We start from the raw sequence: 18,336 nt of genomic DNA on the forward strand, positions 1-18,336 counted from the left end.
TCTGTCCCGGTTGCTCCTCTTCCAGGCCAGCTCTCTGTTGTGGCCCGGGAAGGCAGTGGAGGATGGCTCAAGTGCTTGGGCCCTGCACCCCATGGGAGACCAGGAGAAGCACCTGGCTCCTGGCTTCGGATCAGTGCGATGCGCCGGCCGCACCACGCTGGCCGGGGCGGCCATTGGAGGGTGAACCAACGGCAAAGGAAGACCTTTCTCTCTCTCTCTCTCTCTCACTGTCCACTGTCAAAAATTAAAAAAAAAAAGGCCGGCGCCGCGGCTCAATAGGCTAATCCTCCGCCTAGCGGCGCCGGCACACCGGGTTCTAGTCCTGGTCGGGGCGCCGGATTCTGTCCCGGTTGCCCCTCTTGCAGGCCAGCTCTCTGCTGTGGCCAGGGAGTGCAGTGGAGGATGGCCCAGGTGCTTGGGCCCTGCACCCCATGGGAGACCAGGAAAAGCACCTGGCTCCTGGCTCCTGCCATCGGATCAGTGCGGTGCGCTGGCCGCAGGGCGCCAGCCGCGGCAGCCATTGGTGGGTGAACCAACGGCAAAAGGAAGACCTTTCTCTCTCTCTCTCTCTCACTGTCCACTCTGTCAAAAATTAAAAAAAAAAAAAAAAAAAAAAAAAAAAAAAAAGGACCAGCAGGTGGGAGCATTCTCTTTCTCTGCCTCCCAAATAAATTTTTTTCTTTTAAACAGAGGAACATTGGTGTAGCAGTTGCGATGTTGCTTGGGATACCCACATCCCATATTAGAGTGCCGGGGTTTAAGTTCCAGCTTCCAGCTAATGTACACCCTGGCAGGCAGCAGGTAATGGCTCAAGTGGCTGGGTCCCTGCTACCCATGAGGGAAACCTGGATAGTGTTCTTGGCTCCTGGCTTCAGCCTGGCCCAGTTATGCCTATTGTGGGTGTCTGGGGAAATGGGATATTTCTTTTTGTCTCTGCCTTTCCAAAACAACAACAAACAACAACAACAAAAACCAAAAAACAAAAAACCCCAAAACTGATACAGAACCTGAGTTGACAAACTAGAACACTAGATAAATGCTGCTGTAATTATTTTTCTCCAGATAGTTAATCCCATGTAAAATCTCTGTGGCCATCCTGCCCTTTGGGTTTAGATGCGAGTGGCTTTGTTTGCTACCCAGCACAGACCCTCTCCCTGGAATGTGGCTGGCACACGGGTCTTCACGAGTATTTGCTGAATGAGTATCTGGAAGAGACTACATAGTGATCAATCAAGCTCCCCGGGCACGAGGAGGGCTGCTCACCCACGCTCTGCCAGTCCTCCACCAGCCCACACAGCTTACCAGCGGCCCCGCACACAAATCCCAGTCCAAACCTCCTTAGAGCATCCTTTTTAAAAAGCCATGTTCTGGACTGGCGTTGTGGCATAGCAGGTTAAGATGCCGCCTATGACACCAGCTCCCTGCTGATGTGTCTGGGAAAGAAAGCAGCAAGTACTCGGGCCCCTGCTCCCACCTGAGACCTGGAAGAAGCTCATGGCTCCTGGCTTCAGCCAGGCCGAGCCCCGGCTGCTGCAGAGTGAACCAGAGGATGGAAGACCTCTCTCTCTCTCTCTCTACTTCTCTCTGGCTGTTTTTTTTTTTTTTTTTTTTTTTTTTTGATAGGCAGAGTGGACAGTGAGAGAGAGAGACAGAGAGAAAGGTCTTCCTTTGCCGTTGGTTCACCCTCCAATGGCCGGCGCGGCCGGCACGCTGCAGCCGGCGCACCGCGCTGATCCGATGGCAGGAGCCAGGTCTGGCTGTAACTCTTGCAAATAAATTTTAAAATTCTTAAAAACAAAAACCATGTTCTGTTATCATTTGTTGCAAAATCATGAAATGAAACCCTAGTCTCATATCCGGGTATTTTTTTTACATACACACGGAAAGCGGGATTGTTCTCTTTGGCAACTTTCTCACTCATGTCAGCGCATCTGATACATGTTTATTTAATTTCATGCAAGTAAAACTGTATGTGCTGGTGTGTGGGACAAGAGCACGACCTGGAGTGCCTGCCCTCTGCTAACACAGCCACAGGCAGACCTGGGTGATCCCAGGAAGAACAGGACAGAGGGCAGGGCATTCATAGGCTCTGCCTCCAGCAAAGGGCAATTCTCGCTGTTTGTGTAAGAATTTTAGGGGCCAGCGCTGGGGCATAGTGGGCTAAGCGTCTCCCTGTGGCACCAGCATCCCGTATGGGTGCTGCTTTGTGTCCCAGCTGCTCCTCTTCCAATCCAGCTCTCTGCTGTGGCCTGGGAACGCAGTGGAGGATGGCCCAAGTGCTTGGGCCCCTGCACCTGCGTGAGAGACCTGGAGGAGGCTGCTGGCTCTGGATCCGCTCAGCTCCGGCCATTGTGGCCATTTGGAGAGTAAACCACAAGATGGAAGAGTTCTCTCTTTCCCTCTCTCTGTAACTCTGCCTCTCAAATAAATAATCTTTTAAAAAAATTAAAATTTTAAGAAAGCTTAGGGATGAAAATGAATAACAACCAGATCAAAATGTCAAACAAAAAGTTTATATAAGTCTTCTATTTCGCTGTAAAACAAAGCTTAGAAATCAAATTTCAGTTTTTATGGAATAAGGCTTTCAAAAGACAAGAACAGAGAGTGGTTTGTGGAGAATTATTATTTGGGTTCAATTTTTGTCTAAGGGTTACGACTCTTAGTCACTTATTTGAACCAAGAAAGAAAACACCAATGACTTCTGTATATAAAGGTGACTACTGCAAAGGAGACTGCAGCTGCAAGGCTAAACCTTATGTGCAGATAACAAAATTTTAAAGGTACAAGGATACTCAAGTGGGATCTATAGAATAAGAACTCTAAATGATTTAAAATCAGATGACAGAATTACCTAAAATAATATTAACTCCACATATGTGTATGTGTACATATGTATAAATGTATATGTGTACATACACAAATACACATGTACGCACAGATGGGGAGGAAGAAAAGAGGAGTGTGTGTTTGTGAGAAGGGAATGAATGACCGAGAATGGATATTAATAAACCAACCTTTCCTTGGGTTAACTATTTTACTATAAAGATATGTCCCAACCTCTAAAGAATTTCCTGGTTTGTATTAAAACGTACTTCAAAAGGACCACATACACACAAATTTGCTACAATGGATTCAGAAAAAGACACAGTGAATATAGATTTATGTGTAATTTCATGCTGGTGATTTTTCTTTTTTTAAAATGTAAGCCACTAATATTTTAAGAAAAAATTTAAACCAGAAGTTGCATATTAATATTATACACAAACTGAAACATAAGTGACTTAGCACAGTGTATACATGCTTACATGAACTCATATAGTTACACATTTAAAACAATTTCCATGTAACATATGAAAGTTCTGTAATACATAAAAGCATTAATACTTTCTATAAAACTAGTTAGAACATCAATTTGCTACAAGCATATAAAAACATCAAGTGCTTTCTTGGAGTTTCAAGTGACCTCTCTCCAACCCGATCTTGCTTGCATATATAGTCCTTTTCCAGTAAATCAGCATGGGCGACTTTTCCCCCAAGAGGTTTGTTTTCCAGGTACAATATAAGCTCAAGAAAACGGACCCAACAATTATGCAACATAATTATGTCATAACAACTTCATTGCACATAATGCTTTAAAGTAGGTTTGGATGAAGTTCTCAATCACTTTGGTATATGTTGTTCAGGGACTTCTACTAGAAATACAGAAATTCTAAGTCCCCTCAATCCCCATTCTTTGATAAAATGGACAAGTCTTTGGTTAAAGTTCTACATTTTGGGCATTTATTATCGATTACGATGGTCCCCAAACCACCAATAAATGGTGATGTACTATTAGTTCACAAGACCTTGTTTAACCTGTTTCTGATGCAGTGGGACACTACAGATAATCACTGACTATGATACGTCATTGGTAGCTTCAGTTTTTCACTTCCTGTAGAGAAATCAATAGGTGTATTCTTTCTCTGCTAATTTTTGGTAATGACCTCAGCTGTAGAGTAATCTGCAGCAACTACAGACACTGCCCCACAGCATATACGATTATGACTGGAGAGCTGTGGAGCATCGAATTTAGACTCAGCTTATTCTGATAAGTCAGTATCAGACTGTACAGTAACTCCGCATTAACTGTAGTAGTTTGTCAGGTAATGCTTATTTTAAAAAACCCCAAACCATTCCATGTACAGGACACACTGTTGCAAATGTATAAAACAGCAGATCTACAAGGAGAACACCAAACATACTTTATTAGCACAAGGAAGCAGCCCTAACAAGGCACGGCAAGCAGAAACACACATCAGCAGTCAAAAGGTTCGAGTTGCATACAGCTGCGCCTTCTCTCTTGTAGCCTTGGCAGCAGCCTGAGGGATGCAGAACACCTCTCTGCAGCGGCTGGTGAGGAGCCAGGGAGCGCTCACCGGAGGCCAGAGCACACCAACAGAAAGACACAAAAATGGACTCGGCTACTTTAGTGCAAAATGTCTAGGACAGAACTGGAAATTCAGTTCGATACTAAGAAGCAAACACTAGAACTTGGTATTACTTCCAAAGGAGCTCACTCAAGTTGTATTACGTACTATTCTAAGTGATGAAAAGGTGCCAAGTAAAGTTATTTACAGATACAACGGTTGTACAGTACCTTTTCAATCGGCAATGTAGGTTTCAGATTTTTCCATTAAGAATTAACTGCACTGAAATCCTATAAATTATACTTAAGCAATTCAGCTATGAGAGTTTACAACAAAGAGATAAATACTGCCATCCAAATTATTAATTACAGTTTAACCATAGTCTCTCAACACCAGCAACCACGGTAGTGACTATTCTGACTTGTTTGGGCATCTTCTACTCTCATTTTCTTCATGGTTCACAAACTTATCGTGGGCATCGGAGAAGATCCAGCTTTTTAAGGAAACAAATATTAGACTGCGTATGTCAACTTAAAATGTTAGGATCACATGCAGGAGCACACTGCAGCAGCTATGCCAAACGCCTGTTTTAAGTCAGAGCACTCATTCAAAAAGTCATACCTAGGGCCTTTAAACAAAATTCTACTACTAACTTTCTAAGTCTGAAATTTTAAGAATAACTATTTAGAAAACCTGGTTTACTTAGCAGTACCTTTTGCAGATGATAAAAGGAAACTGACTATTAACTACATCAACACCTAAGTGAACTGCACTATGCCCTTGTGGCCAGAAAATTGCATTTTTTTTTTTTCTAAAAGGAAGGCAGGTTTTTTTTTTATTTTGTTGGACTTCCAAAGCTTGACTTATAGTAACTACAAACATCACTACTTTTGGAAGGTTATAGAAAAACTCTTAGAAAAAATAATTTCAAACATTAGTCACACTGTTGAAATACTCATCCAATATTAATAATTTGTTCTTCAGTAAGAAATAGAATTCTTCATAGCAAATGCCCCAGAGTTGCCTCCCTCAATTACTACAGCCATTAAAAACCCAACCTGTTAGCTAAATCAGCAAAAAGTTTTTGTAACCTTACTGAACACCTGTAGCTGGATCCTCTGCTGTTTCAACAGGCACCGCGCCTATCTGAGCAACAGCAGACGGCATCTGACAGAAGCTAAAGCTACGTCTACACACCGTGTGGGAGCACCTGGCACCGATCCTGCGCTGGTCACAGCCCTACTGCGAGACGCACACGGAAGCAGGCCTAGCGAACGCCCTGGGGGAACAGGTGGGCTTACTTCGCCTTAACTGGCTCTCGTTCTAACCAGCGGACCCTAACTTTCTGTTTATAATGATACTCTTTTAAAAAATCCTGCAACATGGACGGTAAAGGGAGCCCATCGATGCCATCATACGTGGTGCACCTGCAGATCACCGCCCGGCAGATGTACTGCAGGCTGAAAGGGAAAGTCCTATTGAGGGAGATCGTCAGCAATGGTTCAAAAAACATGCAGGAGCTGGGATCTTTGTAATGTTCTAGAAGTCCTGTTACAGTGGAGGAGTGAAACACGCACGGGTCGTGGGCATCGAAACTGAAGTTGTGGTTCCACTGCTCGATGCGGGCGTGCAGGGAGCGGTTGTAGCGGCGGAAGCTCACGGAGAAGAGGTAGTCCTCCTGCGCCGAGTCCCTGAGCAAGAACGTGCCTTCCGGCTTCCCTTCGAGCAGCGCCTCTGCCTCGTAGCGGTCCATCACGCCCCAGTAGCAGGGATTCCCTGTAATCTGAAGCAGGTCGGGCACGAGGCAGTGTATGTAATCGATCTGGGTGTGCACCTTCCAGGCGCCCTGCCTGCTCACGTGGGCGTGGCTGTCCCCAGACACCTGACGCTGCTTCTGCCTGCGAGACTGCAAGCACAGGGTGGTGGTGTCCTCTTCCGGGTCGCAGCTGGCCTGCGGCGCTGCAGGGCCGTCCCCGCTCACTTCAGTCATCCCAGGAGCTAGCTTTGGTCCCAGTTTGTACAACGGATTCACCTGTGCCGTAGCCTCGAAGGTGTGGATCTGGGCATTGGGAGGGGGGTCCACCCCTTCTTCGATGCTGAGTCGTCGTCTCTCTCGAAGCCGGTCTTCCTCGTCTTCTGTAGAAACCAAAGACGGATCGAAGGTATCAAAGAGGGCGGAGTGCGGGCTCACAGGCGCCGTGTGCTGTTTGATCAGGTGCCACTTCTGCGCTAGGTCGGAGCCCGCTGGGAAAGGGCACTTTTCAAGCATGAGTTCAGAGAGATGGATCTTCCTTTTGTTGGAAAAGAGGGGCTTTGGCTGCTTGTGGTCCGTTCTCACGGGGAAGCACAGGCCCACGGTGTCCTGCAGCCTCTGTCTCAGCGAGCGGCTCCCCAAGGCCCTGCCGGACACGCCGTCGGCGTCGTGCCCCGCGCTCAGCCCGCAGCGCCGCTCTCGCCTCGGGAGCCCGCCCCGAGTCCGCCCGACCTTTTTGTCGCTCTCCAGCGAGCTCTGGGTCTTGGTGGAACAGGAATGTTTCTTCTTCCCTCCCCACGGGGCGTGCCGCGAGTAGGAATCTCTGCGCGCAAGCCTCGTCCCGGCGGCCGCGCACGCCTCGTTCTCCTTCTCGATGCTTATTTCAACTATCTGCGGGATCTCCGCTGCACAGTTCTGGCTTCTCCGGGCAGAGCCCTTTGCGGGGCTCAGTCCCAGTTGTAAGGCGACATTTTCCCGTAGGGGGCTGCTCTGTTGCTGAGGAGCGGGCTCTCCGGCGCCGAGGCCCTTCTCTTTGACCGACAGACACCTGTTGGAGTTCATGTCCACATGGTCACTGCGGCTCGCTCCCTCATGGCTGAAGAGATTCTGACAGCGGTATTTGAAGTTATTCCACATCTTCCCCACCTTATCCATGGATTAGGAGACCTAAAGACAAAACAGGAAACGGACATCAATGCGTGGAGGAACACGTGCTGAAGGCAGAGCCAGTCCCCTCCAGGGCGCATGGCCCTCCCTGGAGGAGGCGGCGAGCCCCAGGCCCGAAGGGGCACTGCCTGAGAGCAAGCCGGGCCAGTCCTCGCTGCCCCTCCCCGCAGGCCCAGGTGAAGGAGACAGACCTCGCGACTGTGCTGCTGCTTTTACCCTTGCAGTGACCCGATTTCATCATCAGGCATTCTTGCGTCCTCTCAACGGACGCCTCAAGTATTACAAAGGGAAAATAGGTTATGTACTGTTGAAATGCATCTGTATTTGACTGTCAAAATAATCAGGGCCACATTTGTGTAACATCCCTGCACCCCACATGGGAAGACCCAGGGGAAGCTCCTGGCTCCTGGCTTTGGATCGGTGCAGCTCGGCCATTGTGGACAATTGGGGAGTGAACCAGCAGATGGAAGATCTCTTTCTCTCTGTCTCTCCTTCTCTCTCTGTGTAACTCTTTCAAATAAATAAATAAATCTCTAAAATTATTTTTATTTATTTATTTGAGAGGCAGAGTTACAGAGAACGAGAGACAGAGAGAGGTCTTCCATCCGATGGTTCACTCCCAGTTGGCCACAACAGCCAGGGCTGGGCCAATTGGAAGTCAGGAGCCAGGAACTTCCTCCAGGTCTCCCACATGGGTCCAAGGGCCCAAGCACTTGGGCCATCTTCTATTGCTCCTCTAGGCCATGGTAGAGAGCTGGATCAGAAGAGGAGCAGCTGGGACACAAATTGGTGTCCATATGGAATGTGGGCACTGCAGGCAGAGGCTTAGCCTACCACGCCATCATTACGCACTACTATTCACAGTTTACTGGAAAACTACTTGAGTATTTTTTTATACTGGGGAGAGTCATAAGAACTGATCTTTTTACAATTTTGACTAATTTCCTTTGTCAAATTCTCATATTTCCAACAAGCTGACAAGGGTTAAGAGAAGCACAGAGAATAAAACATGTGCAAGAAACTGAAATCTTAATTTAAGAATAATAAATGATAACGGCATGTTAAGTTCAAGTGGTGTCAGCCTCAAAAAAGGCTGATTTTGCAAGAGGGATGCGGCAGGATATTCTGAGATAAGAATGTCATAAGACCTAGCTGTTCCATCTGATAGATTTTTATTAGAACAGATACCAACTAGCATGCAAACTTATATGTGCCTCACGTATGATTCTAATAAAGACAAGATCCAGCCAGCACTGGGGCACAGCGTGCCAGATCCCGTAGTAGAGCTCCAGTTTGGTGAGTCTGGCTGTTCCTCTTCCAATCCAGCGCCCTGCTAATGCCCAGGGGAAAGTAGCTGATGACTGCACCACATGGGAGACCCAGATGGGAGTTCCTGGCTCCAGGGCCACGCAGCATTGTTCTGCTTACACAGTCTAATTCCCGCCATGCTGCTGGTGACTACATTGTTCTGTTGATGTTCTCTTTCACTCTTCTAGTTTCTTTCTTCTCATTTAAGACTGATTTTTATTTTTACTTAATTCAAGGATTCTAATAAAAAAAATAGCACTGTCTGCCATACCCTTTTCTATCCTTGATTCCCACCCTAAGGGATTCAAGGAAATTATATTTTTTTGGCTGTTTCTGCTGATACTGTCTTTGCCATTTCTAGATAGCATGGTCATGTTACTATGCTCATTTTTCAGCTCTAGACACTATCTACTGACTTCATACTAAGGAAGATGGTAGTTTTTGTTTGTTTTTAAATCATAGCATCAACATCAATTTCCCCGTATCCTTCCCTGTTCTCAGTTAACACTCATTTTTGGGCCAAACTGGTAATTATCATTTTGACCAAGTATAGTTGAGCCATTTTTCCTTTCTTGTACAACTGTTTTCCTAGAGTGATTGCCTTTATGCTGTTTTCTTGGTTTTCTCTGTATCTGTTACATTCTTTCTCAAATTCTTCAGCAAAATGTAAAACCACCTTCAAAAAAGTCAGCCCCTGCTTACACAATGCTGTCCCGTGACCGCTTCGCCGTCACTCCAGCGACTCTGCTTCTCTCCTGGGGATGCTCTTCACCCCCAGGATGCTCACTTTTTCAGAATAAAAATCTAGGCTGGGGATACTTTAGCCTCAGAATTCTAAGCGCCTTCCCTGTCTCCAGCTTCTCATGCAGCTACCGCAGTCCTCTCTCTCACTCCTCCAGTCTCCTATATAGGACGTGCTTCCAGCTTCTGAGAAGTGGCCACGGCTGCTTCTCCGCAGGGCGGGCCCTCTGCACTCCCTGTGCGGGGTCCTCTCAGTGCTCTGGCCGCACTGCCCAAGTCCTTTCCCACAGCACCAGGCCTCTGAGAGCCCTCTGTTGATTATCTGCTATTCTGCATTTCTCTTCCTTTTCTACTTTTGTTAATTTCTTTAGCTTCACTTTCCAACACTTATTGCAGTCACCATTTTCTCTTCACAATTTCAACTTCCTGACACTTTTTTTTCCTGTTCTCTAAACATTACTTTTAATAGCATCCTAGTCTAGTGTCTTGGATCTAGTATCTTATTTTTCGGAAGATATAAGCTTTTAAAATGTTTTCTTCCAACACCTAGATGTTTCTGTTTCTTCTTGGTATTCTTTTTCTGCTTGGTTCTTTCCTTAGGCCTCTATTTTGCATTTTCTACAAGTGTCTAATGATCCCTGGCTGTCCGTTACCACTACAGTGTTGGTTAGCAGCTCTGTCTGCATGAGTGGGACTTGTCAACTGGCTGGGTTGAGTTTCACATGATAGTAACAACCCACCGTCTTTCGGTGTATGCATTATCTCAGTGTAATGCTCTATCCTCCCGTCTAGTGGAGAGGGAAAGGGGGGTTTGAATCTTAATATTCAGGTTGTAACTTAGTCCTTGTTTTTCAAAAGGTGTCCCAACTTCAGCTGTGACCGAATCTCTCAGATTAAGTTTCTCCAAACTCCAAGAACCACAGTGCCCTGGCCTGGGTAAAGGAGGACAGGCGCGAGGAGTCGGGTAGGACTTCACTGTTCCTGCCTTGCTTTCTGAGGGCACTGGTTCTTCAACCTCAGAGCTACCCTTACTGCAATGTCCACAATATGTTAACACAGTAGCCCATGTACATGCCCACTCAGAAAAAGGCTGATCGAAGCACATCCAGACTGTGAAGTTCCAGCCTTACAAAGTTAGTTATGTTGGGTTCTAAACCTGTTCAAGCCATATTCACTATGTGATTTTATTAAATATTCATTAATCTACGTGGGAGTGGGAAGTCGGACCAAGAAGTAAATATTCTTGCTGAATTATGTGTAGGCAAGAAAATAGATCAAAACTGAAAAAGAGAAAAAAATCCTGCAAAGATCTATAAAGATTCTAGACTCAGTGCATCAGAAGAGTCTAAACTGTTCTATTTAAAAGCCCAAACTTGGGATGTGTGTGCATGTGCATGTGTGCGCGTCTGTGTGTGTGCACGTGGGCGTGTACATGCGTGTGCATGTGTGTACGTGTATGAGTATGTGTAAGTGTGTACATGTGTATGTGTGTGTACGTGTATATGTGCATGTCTGTGCGTGTGTGTGTATGTGTGTGCGTGTACGTGTGTGTGTTAGCAGGGTTGGGTGCGGCAGCACTGAGGTGCAGAAGATTACGGCATCCCTTGCGTGACCCACATTCCCCATCAGAGGACTCTTTTGAGTGCCGGCTGCTCTGCATCGAATCCAGCTCCTTGCCCATGTGCCTGGGAAAGCAGTGGAGGGGGGTCCAAGTTGGACCCCTGGCCACCCACATGGGAGGGTCAGATGGAGTTTCTTGGCTCCTGGCAACAACCTGGCCCACTCCAGCCGACAGCCATTTGGGGGATGAACCAGCAGATGGTTCATTCTGCTTCTCTCTATATTTCCGTCTCTCTCACACTGTACCTTCCTACCCTCCTTCCTTCCTTCCTTCCTTTCTTTTTTTTTGACAGGCAGAGTGGACAGTGAGAGAGAGAGACAGAGAGAAAGGTCTTCCTTTGCCGTTGGTTCACCCTCCAGTGGCCGCCACAGCTGGTGTGCTGCGGCTGGCGCACTGTGCTGATCCGATGGCAGGAGCCAGGTACTTCCTCCTGGTCTCCCATGGGGTGCAGGGCCCAATCACTTGGGCCATCCTCCACTGCACTCCCGGGCCACAGCAGAGAGCTGGCCTGGAAGAGGGGCAATCGGGACAGAATCCGGTGCCCCGACTGGGACTAGAACCTGGTGTGCCGGCGCCTCAAGGTGGAGGATTAGCCTAGTGAGCCGTGGCGCCGGCCCACACAATACCTTTAAATTAATAAATAAATAAGGGCCGGTGCTGCAGTGTAGAAGGTTTAAGCCTCTGCCTGCAGTGCCAGTGCCCCATATGGGCACTTGTTCCAATCCTGGCTATTCTATTTCTGATCCAGTTCTCTGCTAATGTGCCTGGGAAAGCAGTGGAAGATGGCCTAAGTTCTTGGGCTGTTGCGCCCATGTGGGAGACCCAGAAGAAGCTCCCGGCTCCTGGCTCTGGCCTGGCCCAGGCCCAGCTGTTGCAGCCATTTTGAGAATGAATCAGCAGATGGAAGATCTCTCTCTGCATCTCTGCCTTTCAAATAAATCAGTCTTAAAAATAAATGAATGAATGAATGAGTGAAGGGGGGGGCACTGTGGTATACAAGGTTAAACCTCCACCTGCAGCGCCAGCATCCCATATGGGCAATGGTTCAAGTCCCAGTTGCTCTGCTTCCAATCCAGCTCCCTGATAATGCATCTGGGAAAGCACTGGAAGATGCCCAAGTGCTTGGGCCTCTGCACCCACATGGGAGACCCAGAAGAAGCTCTTGGCTCTTGGCTTCAGTCTGGCCCATCTCTGGCCATTGTAGCTATTTGGGGAGTGAACGAGCAGATGGAAGATTTCTCTCTCTCTCTCTCTCTGTAACTCTGCCTTTCAAACAAAATAAATACATCTTTTATTTTTAAAAAAGTATACCTCCATATATAACAAAAATATACACAGCAGAGGGGCTGCCTGTTAGTAGGGGGGGAGAGAACTAGGCAAGGCATTAAGGATGGGTATGTGGTTTCTGATGTTTAACTATTTTTAGACTACACTTAGAATTTTATACCATCTTTTCTGTACACAATACCATGTACAGTAACATTTTTAAAACTATATAGGCTACATTTTTACCACAATAGGAATTAACAATCAAGTACTAAACAAAAAAATCTAAGGAAAATGAAAAAGTTCTGGTAACTCTTAGGTAAATGAGGAATTCAAAACTGAAAATTAGACTAATCAGAAAATGAGAAATAAATATTTGGTTGTTTTTCTTTTTGGTAATTGAGTGATATTTACCAGAATGCTCCTTTTTATTAAGATTTATTTTATTGATTTGAAAGGCAGAGTTAGAGAGAGAGAGGGGACACACACATATACACACGGGGGGGGGGGGTGGTGGCAAGGACTGCAACAACTGGGACTGGGCTGGGCTGAAGCCAGGAGCCAGGAGCTTCTTCTGGGTCTCTCATGTGGGCGCAGGGGCCCAAGGACTTGGGCCATCTTCTGCTGTTTTCCCAGGTACATTAGAAGGGAGCTGGACTGGAAGTGGAGCAGCCAGGACTTGAACCAGCGCCCATAAAGGATGCTGGCACAGCAGGCGGCAGTGGCTTAACCCACTGTGCCACGGCACCGGCTCCCAAAATGTTCCTATTCTTTGAAGTGGCAGTTATATATTCTAGACTAGATGGTTACTCTAAAGACAGCATTAAAAAAAGAACAAAAGAACAGTGAACTAAATAGGATTCTCTAATGTAACACAGGGCTTAGCAAGCATTTTTATAAAGGGCCGAATAGTAAATAAGTTATTTTAGATTTTGTGGGGCATAGGTCTCTGTGGCAATTACTAAACACTGTCATCATAACCTGAATGCAGCCACAGACGATCTGTAACAAGTAAGCATCGCTACAGGTCAACAAAACTATTTAGGTCAGCAAAATTAGGATTTCATATAATTTTTACTATTAGAAAATATTACTCTGAACCTTTTTTTAAAATTTTTTAAATTTATTTGACAGATAGAGTTAGATAGTGAGAGAGATAAAGAGAAAGAAAGGTCTTTCTTCTGTTGGTTCACCCCCCAAATGGCCGCTACGGCTGGCGCTGCGCTGATCTGAAGCCAGGAGCCAGGTGCTTCTTCCTGGTCTCCCATGGGGTGCAGGGCCCAAGCACTTGGGCCATCCTCCACTGCCTTCCCGGGCCACAACAGAGAGCTGGACTGGATGAGGAGCAACCGGGACTAGAACCCGGCGCCCATATGGGATGCCAGCGCCACAAGGTAGAGGATTAACCATGTGAACCACGGCACCGGCTCCCTTACTCTGAATCTTAAAATAATTTAAAAATGAACTGTACAAAAATAAGTGTAGCCATCTAAATTTGGCACATGAGCCAGTTTGCCAGCCCCTGACACAGCATACATTTTAAAATCTGATCGTACACTCACCAAACATTACTATTCAATTGTTTGGGAACCAATAAGAAGCAATCCTTAAGTGCGTAAAGATAAAGGTATACTGATGGTCACTAGAGCATAACATTGAAAACTATGTCTTATAAAAATGAAATATATGCATATTATAGAAGAACTGAGCACTACATAAGCATATTAAAAAAACTAACCCTACCTGAAATCCTACCACCTGGGATAATCAGTTAATATTCTGGCAACTATCTTTCCATATGTTCCCTAAAAGCTATACATAATCTTCGTTTACAATTAAAAAACTTTTTCATGTCTGTGTCAGTATCCCTGATTATTTTTGTAAAATGTATTTTCTGCCCTTCCTCCCTTTCTTCCTTCCTTTCTGTTAGCTATGTCAGAGATGGGATTAGACTTATAAAAGAGAAAAACTTCAAGTAGTTCCATTTTTTAAAATGATAAATAAATCTAAGGATCTTTGAAGTGAGGTTGAAACAGACAAACCTCTGAAAAGCTTCATCTTGAAAGAAAAGAAGAAAGATGATGGTAATGGCTGTGACGACAACATATATTGGTGGGTGCTAAGCTTGTGCCAGGCACTGACATAAGCATTTTACTTCTCCCAGTAACCCCAGCAACCATTATCTCAATTTTACAGGTGCAGGAACTGATATATCTGACATATTAATACAAACCTGGACTTCCATTATCATTAACCAATTCAGCTTTTCTACCTCTTTTGAATCAATTTTAAAACCGTATGTTAACAGCTCTAAGTCTGAATGGCGTTATTAATCAATTCTTTAAAACCTCAAAGAATACTTCATTTCTATATTGTTTCAAGAACTGGTGACCATATAAAAAGTGGGACATGTCTCAAATTATTATTTACATCCAGCATAACTTTTAATATTAGAATCTGATAAACCCAGTGCATGTACACACAAGAAAACCACTGTCCGATTCCATTTAGCTATAAAGAAGCAATCCTTTGACCAGAACAATCTGCAGGAAGTGGCCTGCTCACAGGGCTCCTGGGAGTGTTCTGGTGTCAGTGCTGGTCGCCCACGGACCCTCCATCTGTTTCTGTAGGTCCTACAGCACAGAAATGTTCTGATATGACTGGAACTAATAGATCCACATGACTAAGCTCTGTTTTGTGAGACTGCTTTTAACCAAATGATAGTTCCGAATGTGTCTGAAATCATATGCCTAATTCCAAGGCACCAAGTTTAAGAAGCTCTTACATTTCTCACTGTACACAGTGGTCCATCCGAAAGAAGAACAAAAGTGAAAGGGGATACAAAGCAAAACTAAGTCACAATGTTTCACAGACTCTGTAACAACATACACCGGCCAGCTAACAATTAAAAACTAATTTTCTAATAAAAAATAATTTCCATCTCTTAAATTTTACCCACACAATTCTAACTTCCAACCCCACTCCTAGGTCTAAATTCCACATAAAGATACTGCCCATATTTTTCTTCGGGCAGTTTAGTGAAAGGGCATGGGCAAGAGTCAAACCCGCGGGGGCTGGGGTGAGGGAGAATTCCAGCTTCAGCACTTCAGAATGTATTCCTTTGTATTTCTGAACCTAAATTAGCCTCTTGGTACAATCAGGATAATATCTATCTTATGAGTTGGATGTGAGGATTAAAAAAAATATATAAAGGCTATGGCTCACAGGAAACACTCAAAAGACAGAGGCTTTAAACAGGTAACCAGCGGCAGCCAGCATCTTTGCCTTTCCTTTCTTTCTGGAAAGACACTCCCATTCAGTTCTTCTGCGCACAGCACCGGCCGGCTGCGAGCTGCATTAATCACTGGAACTTCTGAAACACTACGGGGATTCCAGTGCTCCCCAGCAGTTGAAGCCACAGCTCATCTACAGCATAAACTAAGGACAGCTAATCTGTGCAGGACTGGACAAGGTCCAGGAGCACTGGCGCCCCCCCCCCCTTTTTTTGGCTTCAAACTCCTTTTTCAGTCTGTAAAACACTGCCACAATTTAAATTTTACTCCACAGATACTGCACACTAGAGAAGCATAAAATCCTAGTCAGTTATGCTTCATTTTCTATGGAAAAAACATCTTATGTAATACACTAACAAATATACCATTCATTGAAATGTTTCTTATCTGGCCAGCATTACTGGCAAACTGTGGTGTAACACAAATAACATACGCTTTAGATGTAGCAGGACCTAAAATCAAAGTGAACCACTCACTCGCTGTGTAGTGCTCCACGCCTCAGCCTTTCCACGTAAGGACAGCAACACTCGCCCTTCTCCTGAAGGGTAACTCGCGTCAGGTACATTCAGCGCGAGGAGCAACAAGGCTGCTTGATGACGAGCGAGGGAGTCCTGGTGAGTCAGTCTGCTCTGCATCTCCCACTCCCGGGAAGGCCTGCGGCCAGGCCACCCAGGCCACTTTCCTAGGCATGCTAACCAGCTGACCAGCACTGCCCTCACTGCCTCCAGAGCTCCGGGGTGGAGGCCCATCACATCCAGAGGCAGGTAGAACAAACAAAAACCCAACAAAGCAAAACACCAGAAAAGAGTCTCTGAGTGGGGAGCTGTGTGACAGTGTGCTCACTGTGATCTTGCTAACAAGTTACAAAGAACATTCAGTTCCCCAGGCAGGTGAGCAAGTGGAGCCTGGACCACTTCCTTCTCCAGGAAGGATCACCACCTCACAGTTCCAGCAGCCCAAACAAACGATCACAAGAAACATAAGGACTCTGAAGATGGAAATGCAAACTTTTTTGATAGAACACTCTCATGTTACTTTTTATCTACAATGCTTAGAATACATTTAACATCCATTTATAAACTTTACGGCACTACTCTCTCCTATGTCCAGTGCAGGTTTAAAGAAAACTAACAGGCTTCACGTAACTTGACAGCTTGCAATGAATCCAAAAAAGACAAAAACTCAGGGCAGCTTCCCTTTTTCCGATCTAGTTTCTTTACCACCTAAGGGAAAAAATACCTTTACTATCTCAAAGTTAGACTATTCTTTAGGAAGATATCTGAGGAGGATACTAAAAGAGGTAAAGGCAAATAACTATACTTCTTAGTTATATAAGGAAACAAATATAAAGAGAAGCACAACTACAACCAGAAACCATTACACAGCTCAATTTTTGTTTAATGTATTATCATGTAACCAGTTTATTTTTTTAAAAAATAGGACAAAAACCTTTAGCTTGATAAGAGAATGGAAATAAAATCTCACCTATCAAAGCTGAGACACAAGAAGCCTGAGGAGTATTTTTAAGAAGTACTGATTCGCACATTTGCGGAGTACCACATGTGGAAGACGTTACACTCAAGTTCAAGCTCCCACACAGGCCACTTTAAGCCCCTGCTCTATGTGTATTTACTCTAAACCAACCCACGATTTAAACAAACTTTATTTTCTGGACACCAAGCACACAGCAGCTTAGAAACTGGAAGTTAGAAGGGGTGGGCTGTGGTTAGAAAGCGTGATGTCCAAGTATGCCAAGCAGGGTACGACAAAACCAAAGAAACCTTGAAACACAAGCAATGTCCCTGGGCCACCAACTGCCTGCACGTATGAGGGGATGACACAAACAAGGGATTCCACAGACACAGAAAACAAAGGGTTAGAAGCTTCGAGACTGTTACCAGAAACTGCAAGCCAACGGATTTTTTCTTTTTTTAAAGTTTTTCACATTATTTTTTTTATTTTTGACAGGCAGAGTGGACAGTGAGAGAGAGAGACAGAGAGAAAGGTCTTCCTTTTGCCGTTGGTTCACCCTCCAATGGCCGCTGAGGCCGGCGCATGGCGCTGATCCGAAGCCAGGAGCCAGGTGCTTCTCCTGGTCTCCCATGGGGTGCAGGGCCCAATCACTTGGGCCATCCTCCACTGCACTCCCTGGCCACAGCAGAGAGCTGGCCTGGAAGAGGGGCAACCGGGTCAGAATCCGGCGCCCCCACCGGGACTAGAACCCGGTGTGCCGGCGCCGCAAGGCGGAGGATTAGCCTATTGAGCCATGGTGCCGGCTGAAGCCAACGGATTTTAAAACTTACAAGAAATGGCTAGATTTTAAGAAAAACATAATTTACATAAATTACCAAAATGGACTCAAGAAGAAATAAAATCAATAATCGCTAACAACCTTTAATGAGTTGGGATCAGTCAAAAATCTTTGCACGAGACAAACACCAGAGTTGTTAGATTGGTTTTTCGGCCTAGGACACAACTCTGATGTCAACTCACTCATGGCCAGAGTAAAAGGAATGCAAGAATCAGCTAAGAAAGGCAAGAGAAAGAACAGGCACACAAACTGGAAGAGGAAATAGAAAACTGTTTTCAAATGGCATGACTATCCACATTTAGAGAATCCTAAGGAACCTTAATAAAAGCCCAATCCAGAAGCTTCCGAATTAAATAAGTGGATTCAACAGGTAACAGGATACAAGATCAATGCACAAAAAGCAAGTATGTAACTATGCACTAGAAACTGAAATTAAAATATGACTTTAAAGGCTAAGGAGATAGGCTGAC

At 45.3% G+C, this 18,336-nt stretch overlaps 1 protein-coding gene across 3 annotated transcripts in view; it reads right to left on the reverse strand.

Moving 5' to 3' along the window:
- Positions 1–3,152: 3,152 nt before the first annotated feature.
- Positions 3,153–18,336, reverse strand: part of SOCS5 (suppressor of cytokine signaling 5) — a 71,836-nt gene continuing 56,652 nt past the window's right edge. For all 3 annotated transcript variants that reach the window (XM_008254440.4, XM_008254439.4, XM_008254441.4), the window contains exon 2: positions 3,153–7,326. In XM_008254440.4, coding sequence (XP_008252662.1) covers positions 5,704–7,314 — 1,611 coding nt within the window. In that variant the 5' untranslated portion in view covers positions 7,315–7,326 and the 3' untranslated portion in view covers positions 3,153–5,703. The remainder of the gene's footprint in view (positions 7,327–18,336) is intronic.

This window comes from Oryctolagus cuniculus, chromosome 2 (assembly GCF_964237555.1).
Source record: "Oryctolagus cuniculus chromosome 2, mOryCun1.1, whole genome shotgun sequence".
Lineage (NCBI taxonomy): Eukaryota > Metazoa > Chordata > Mammalia > Lagomorpha > Leporidae > Oryctolagus > Oryctolagus cuniculus.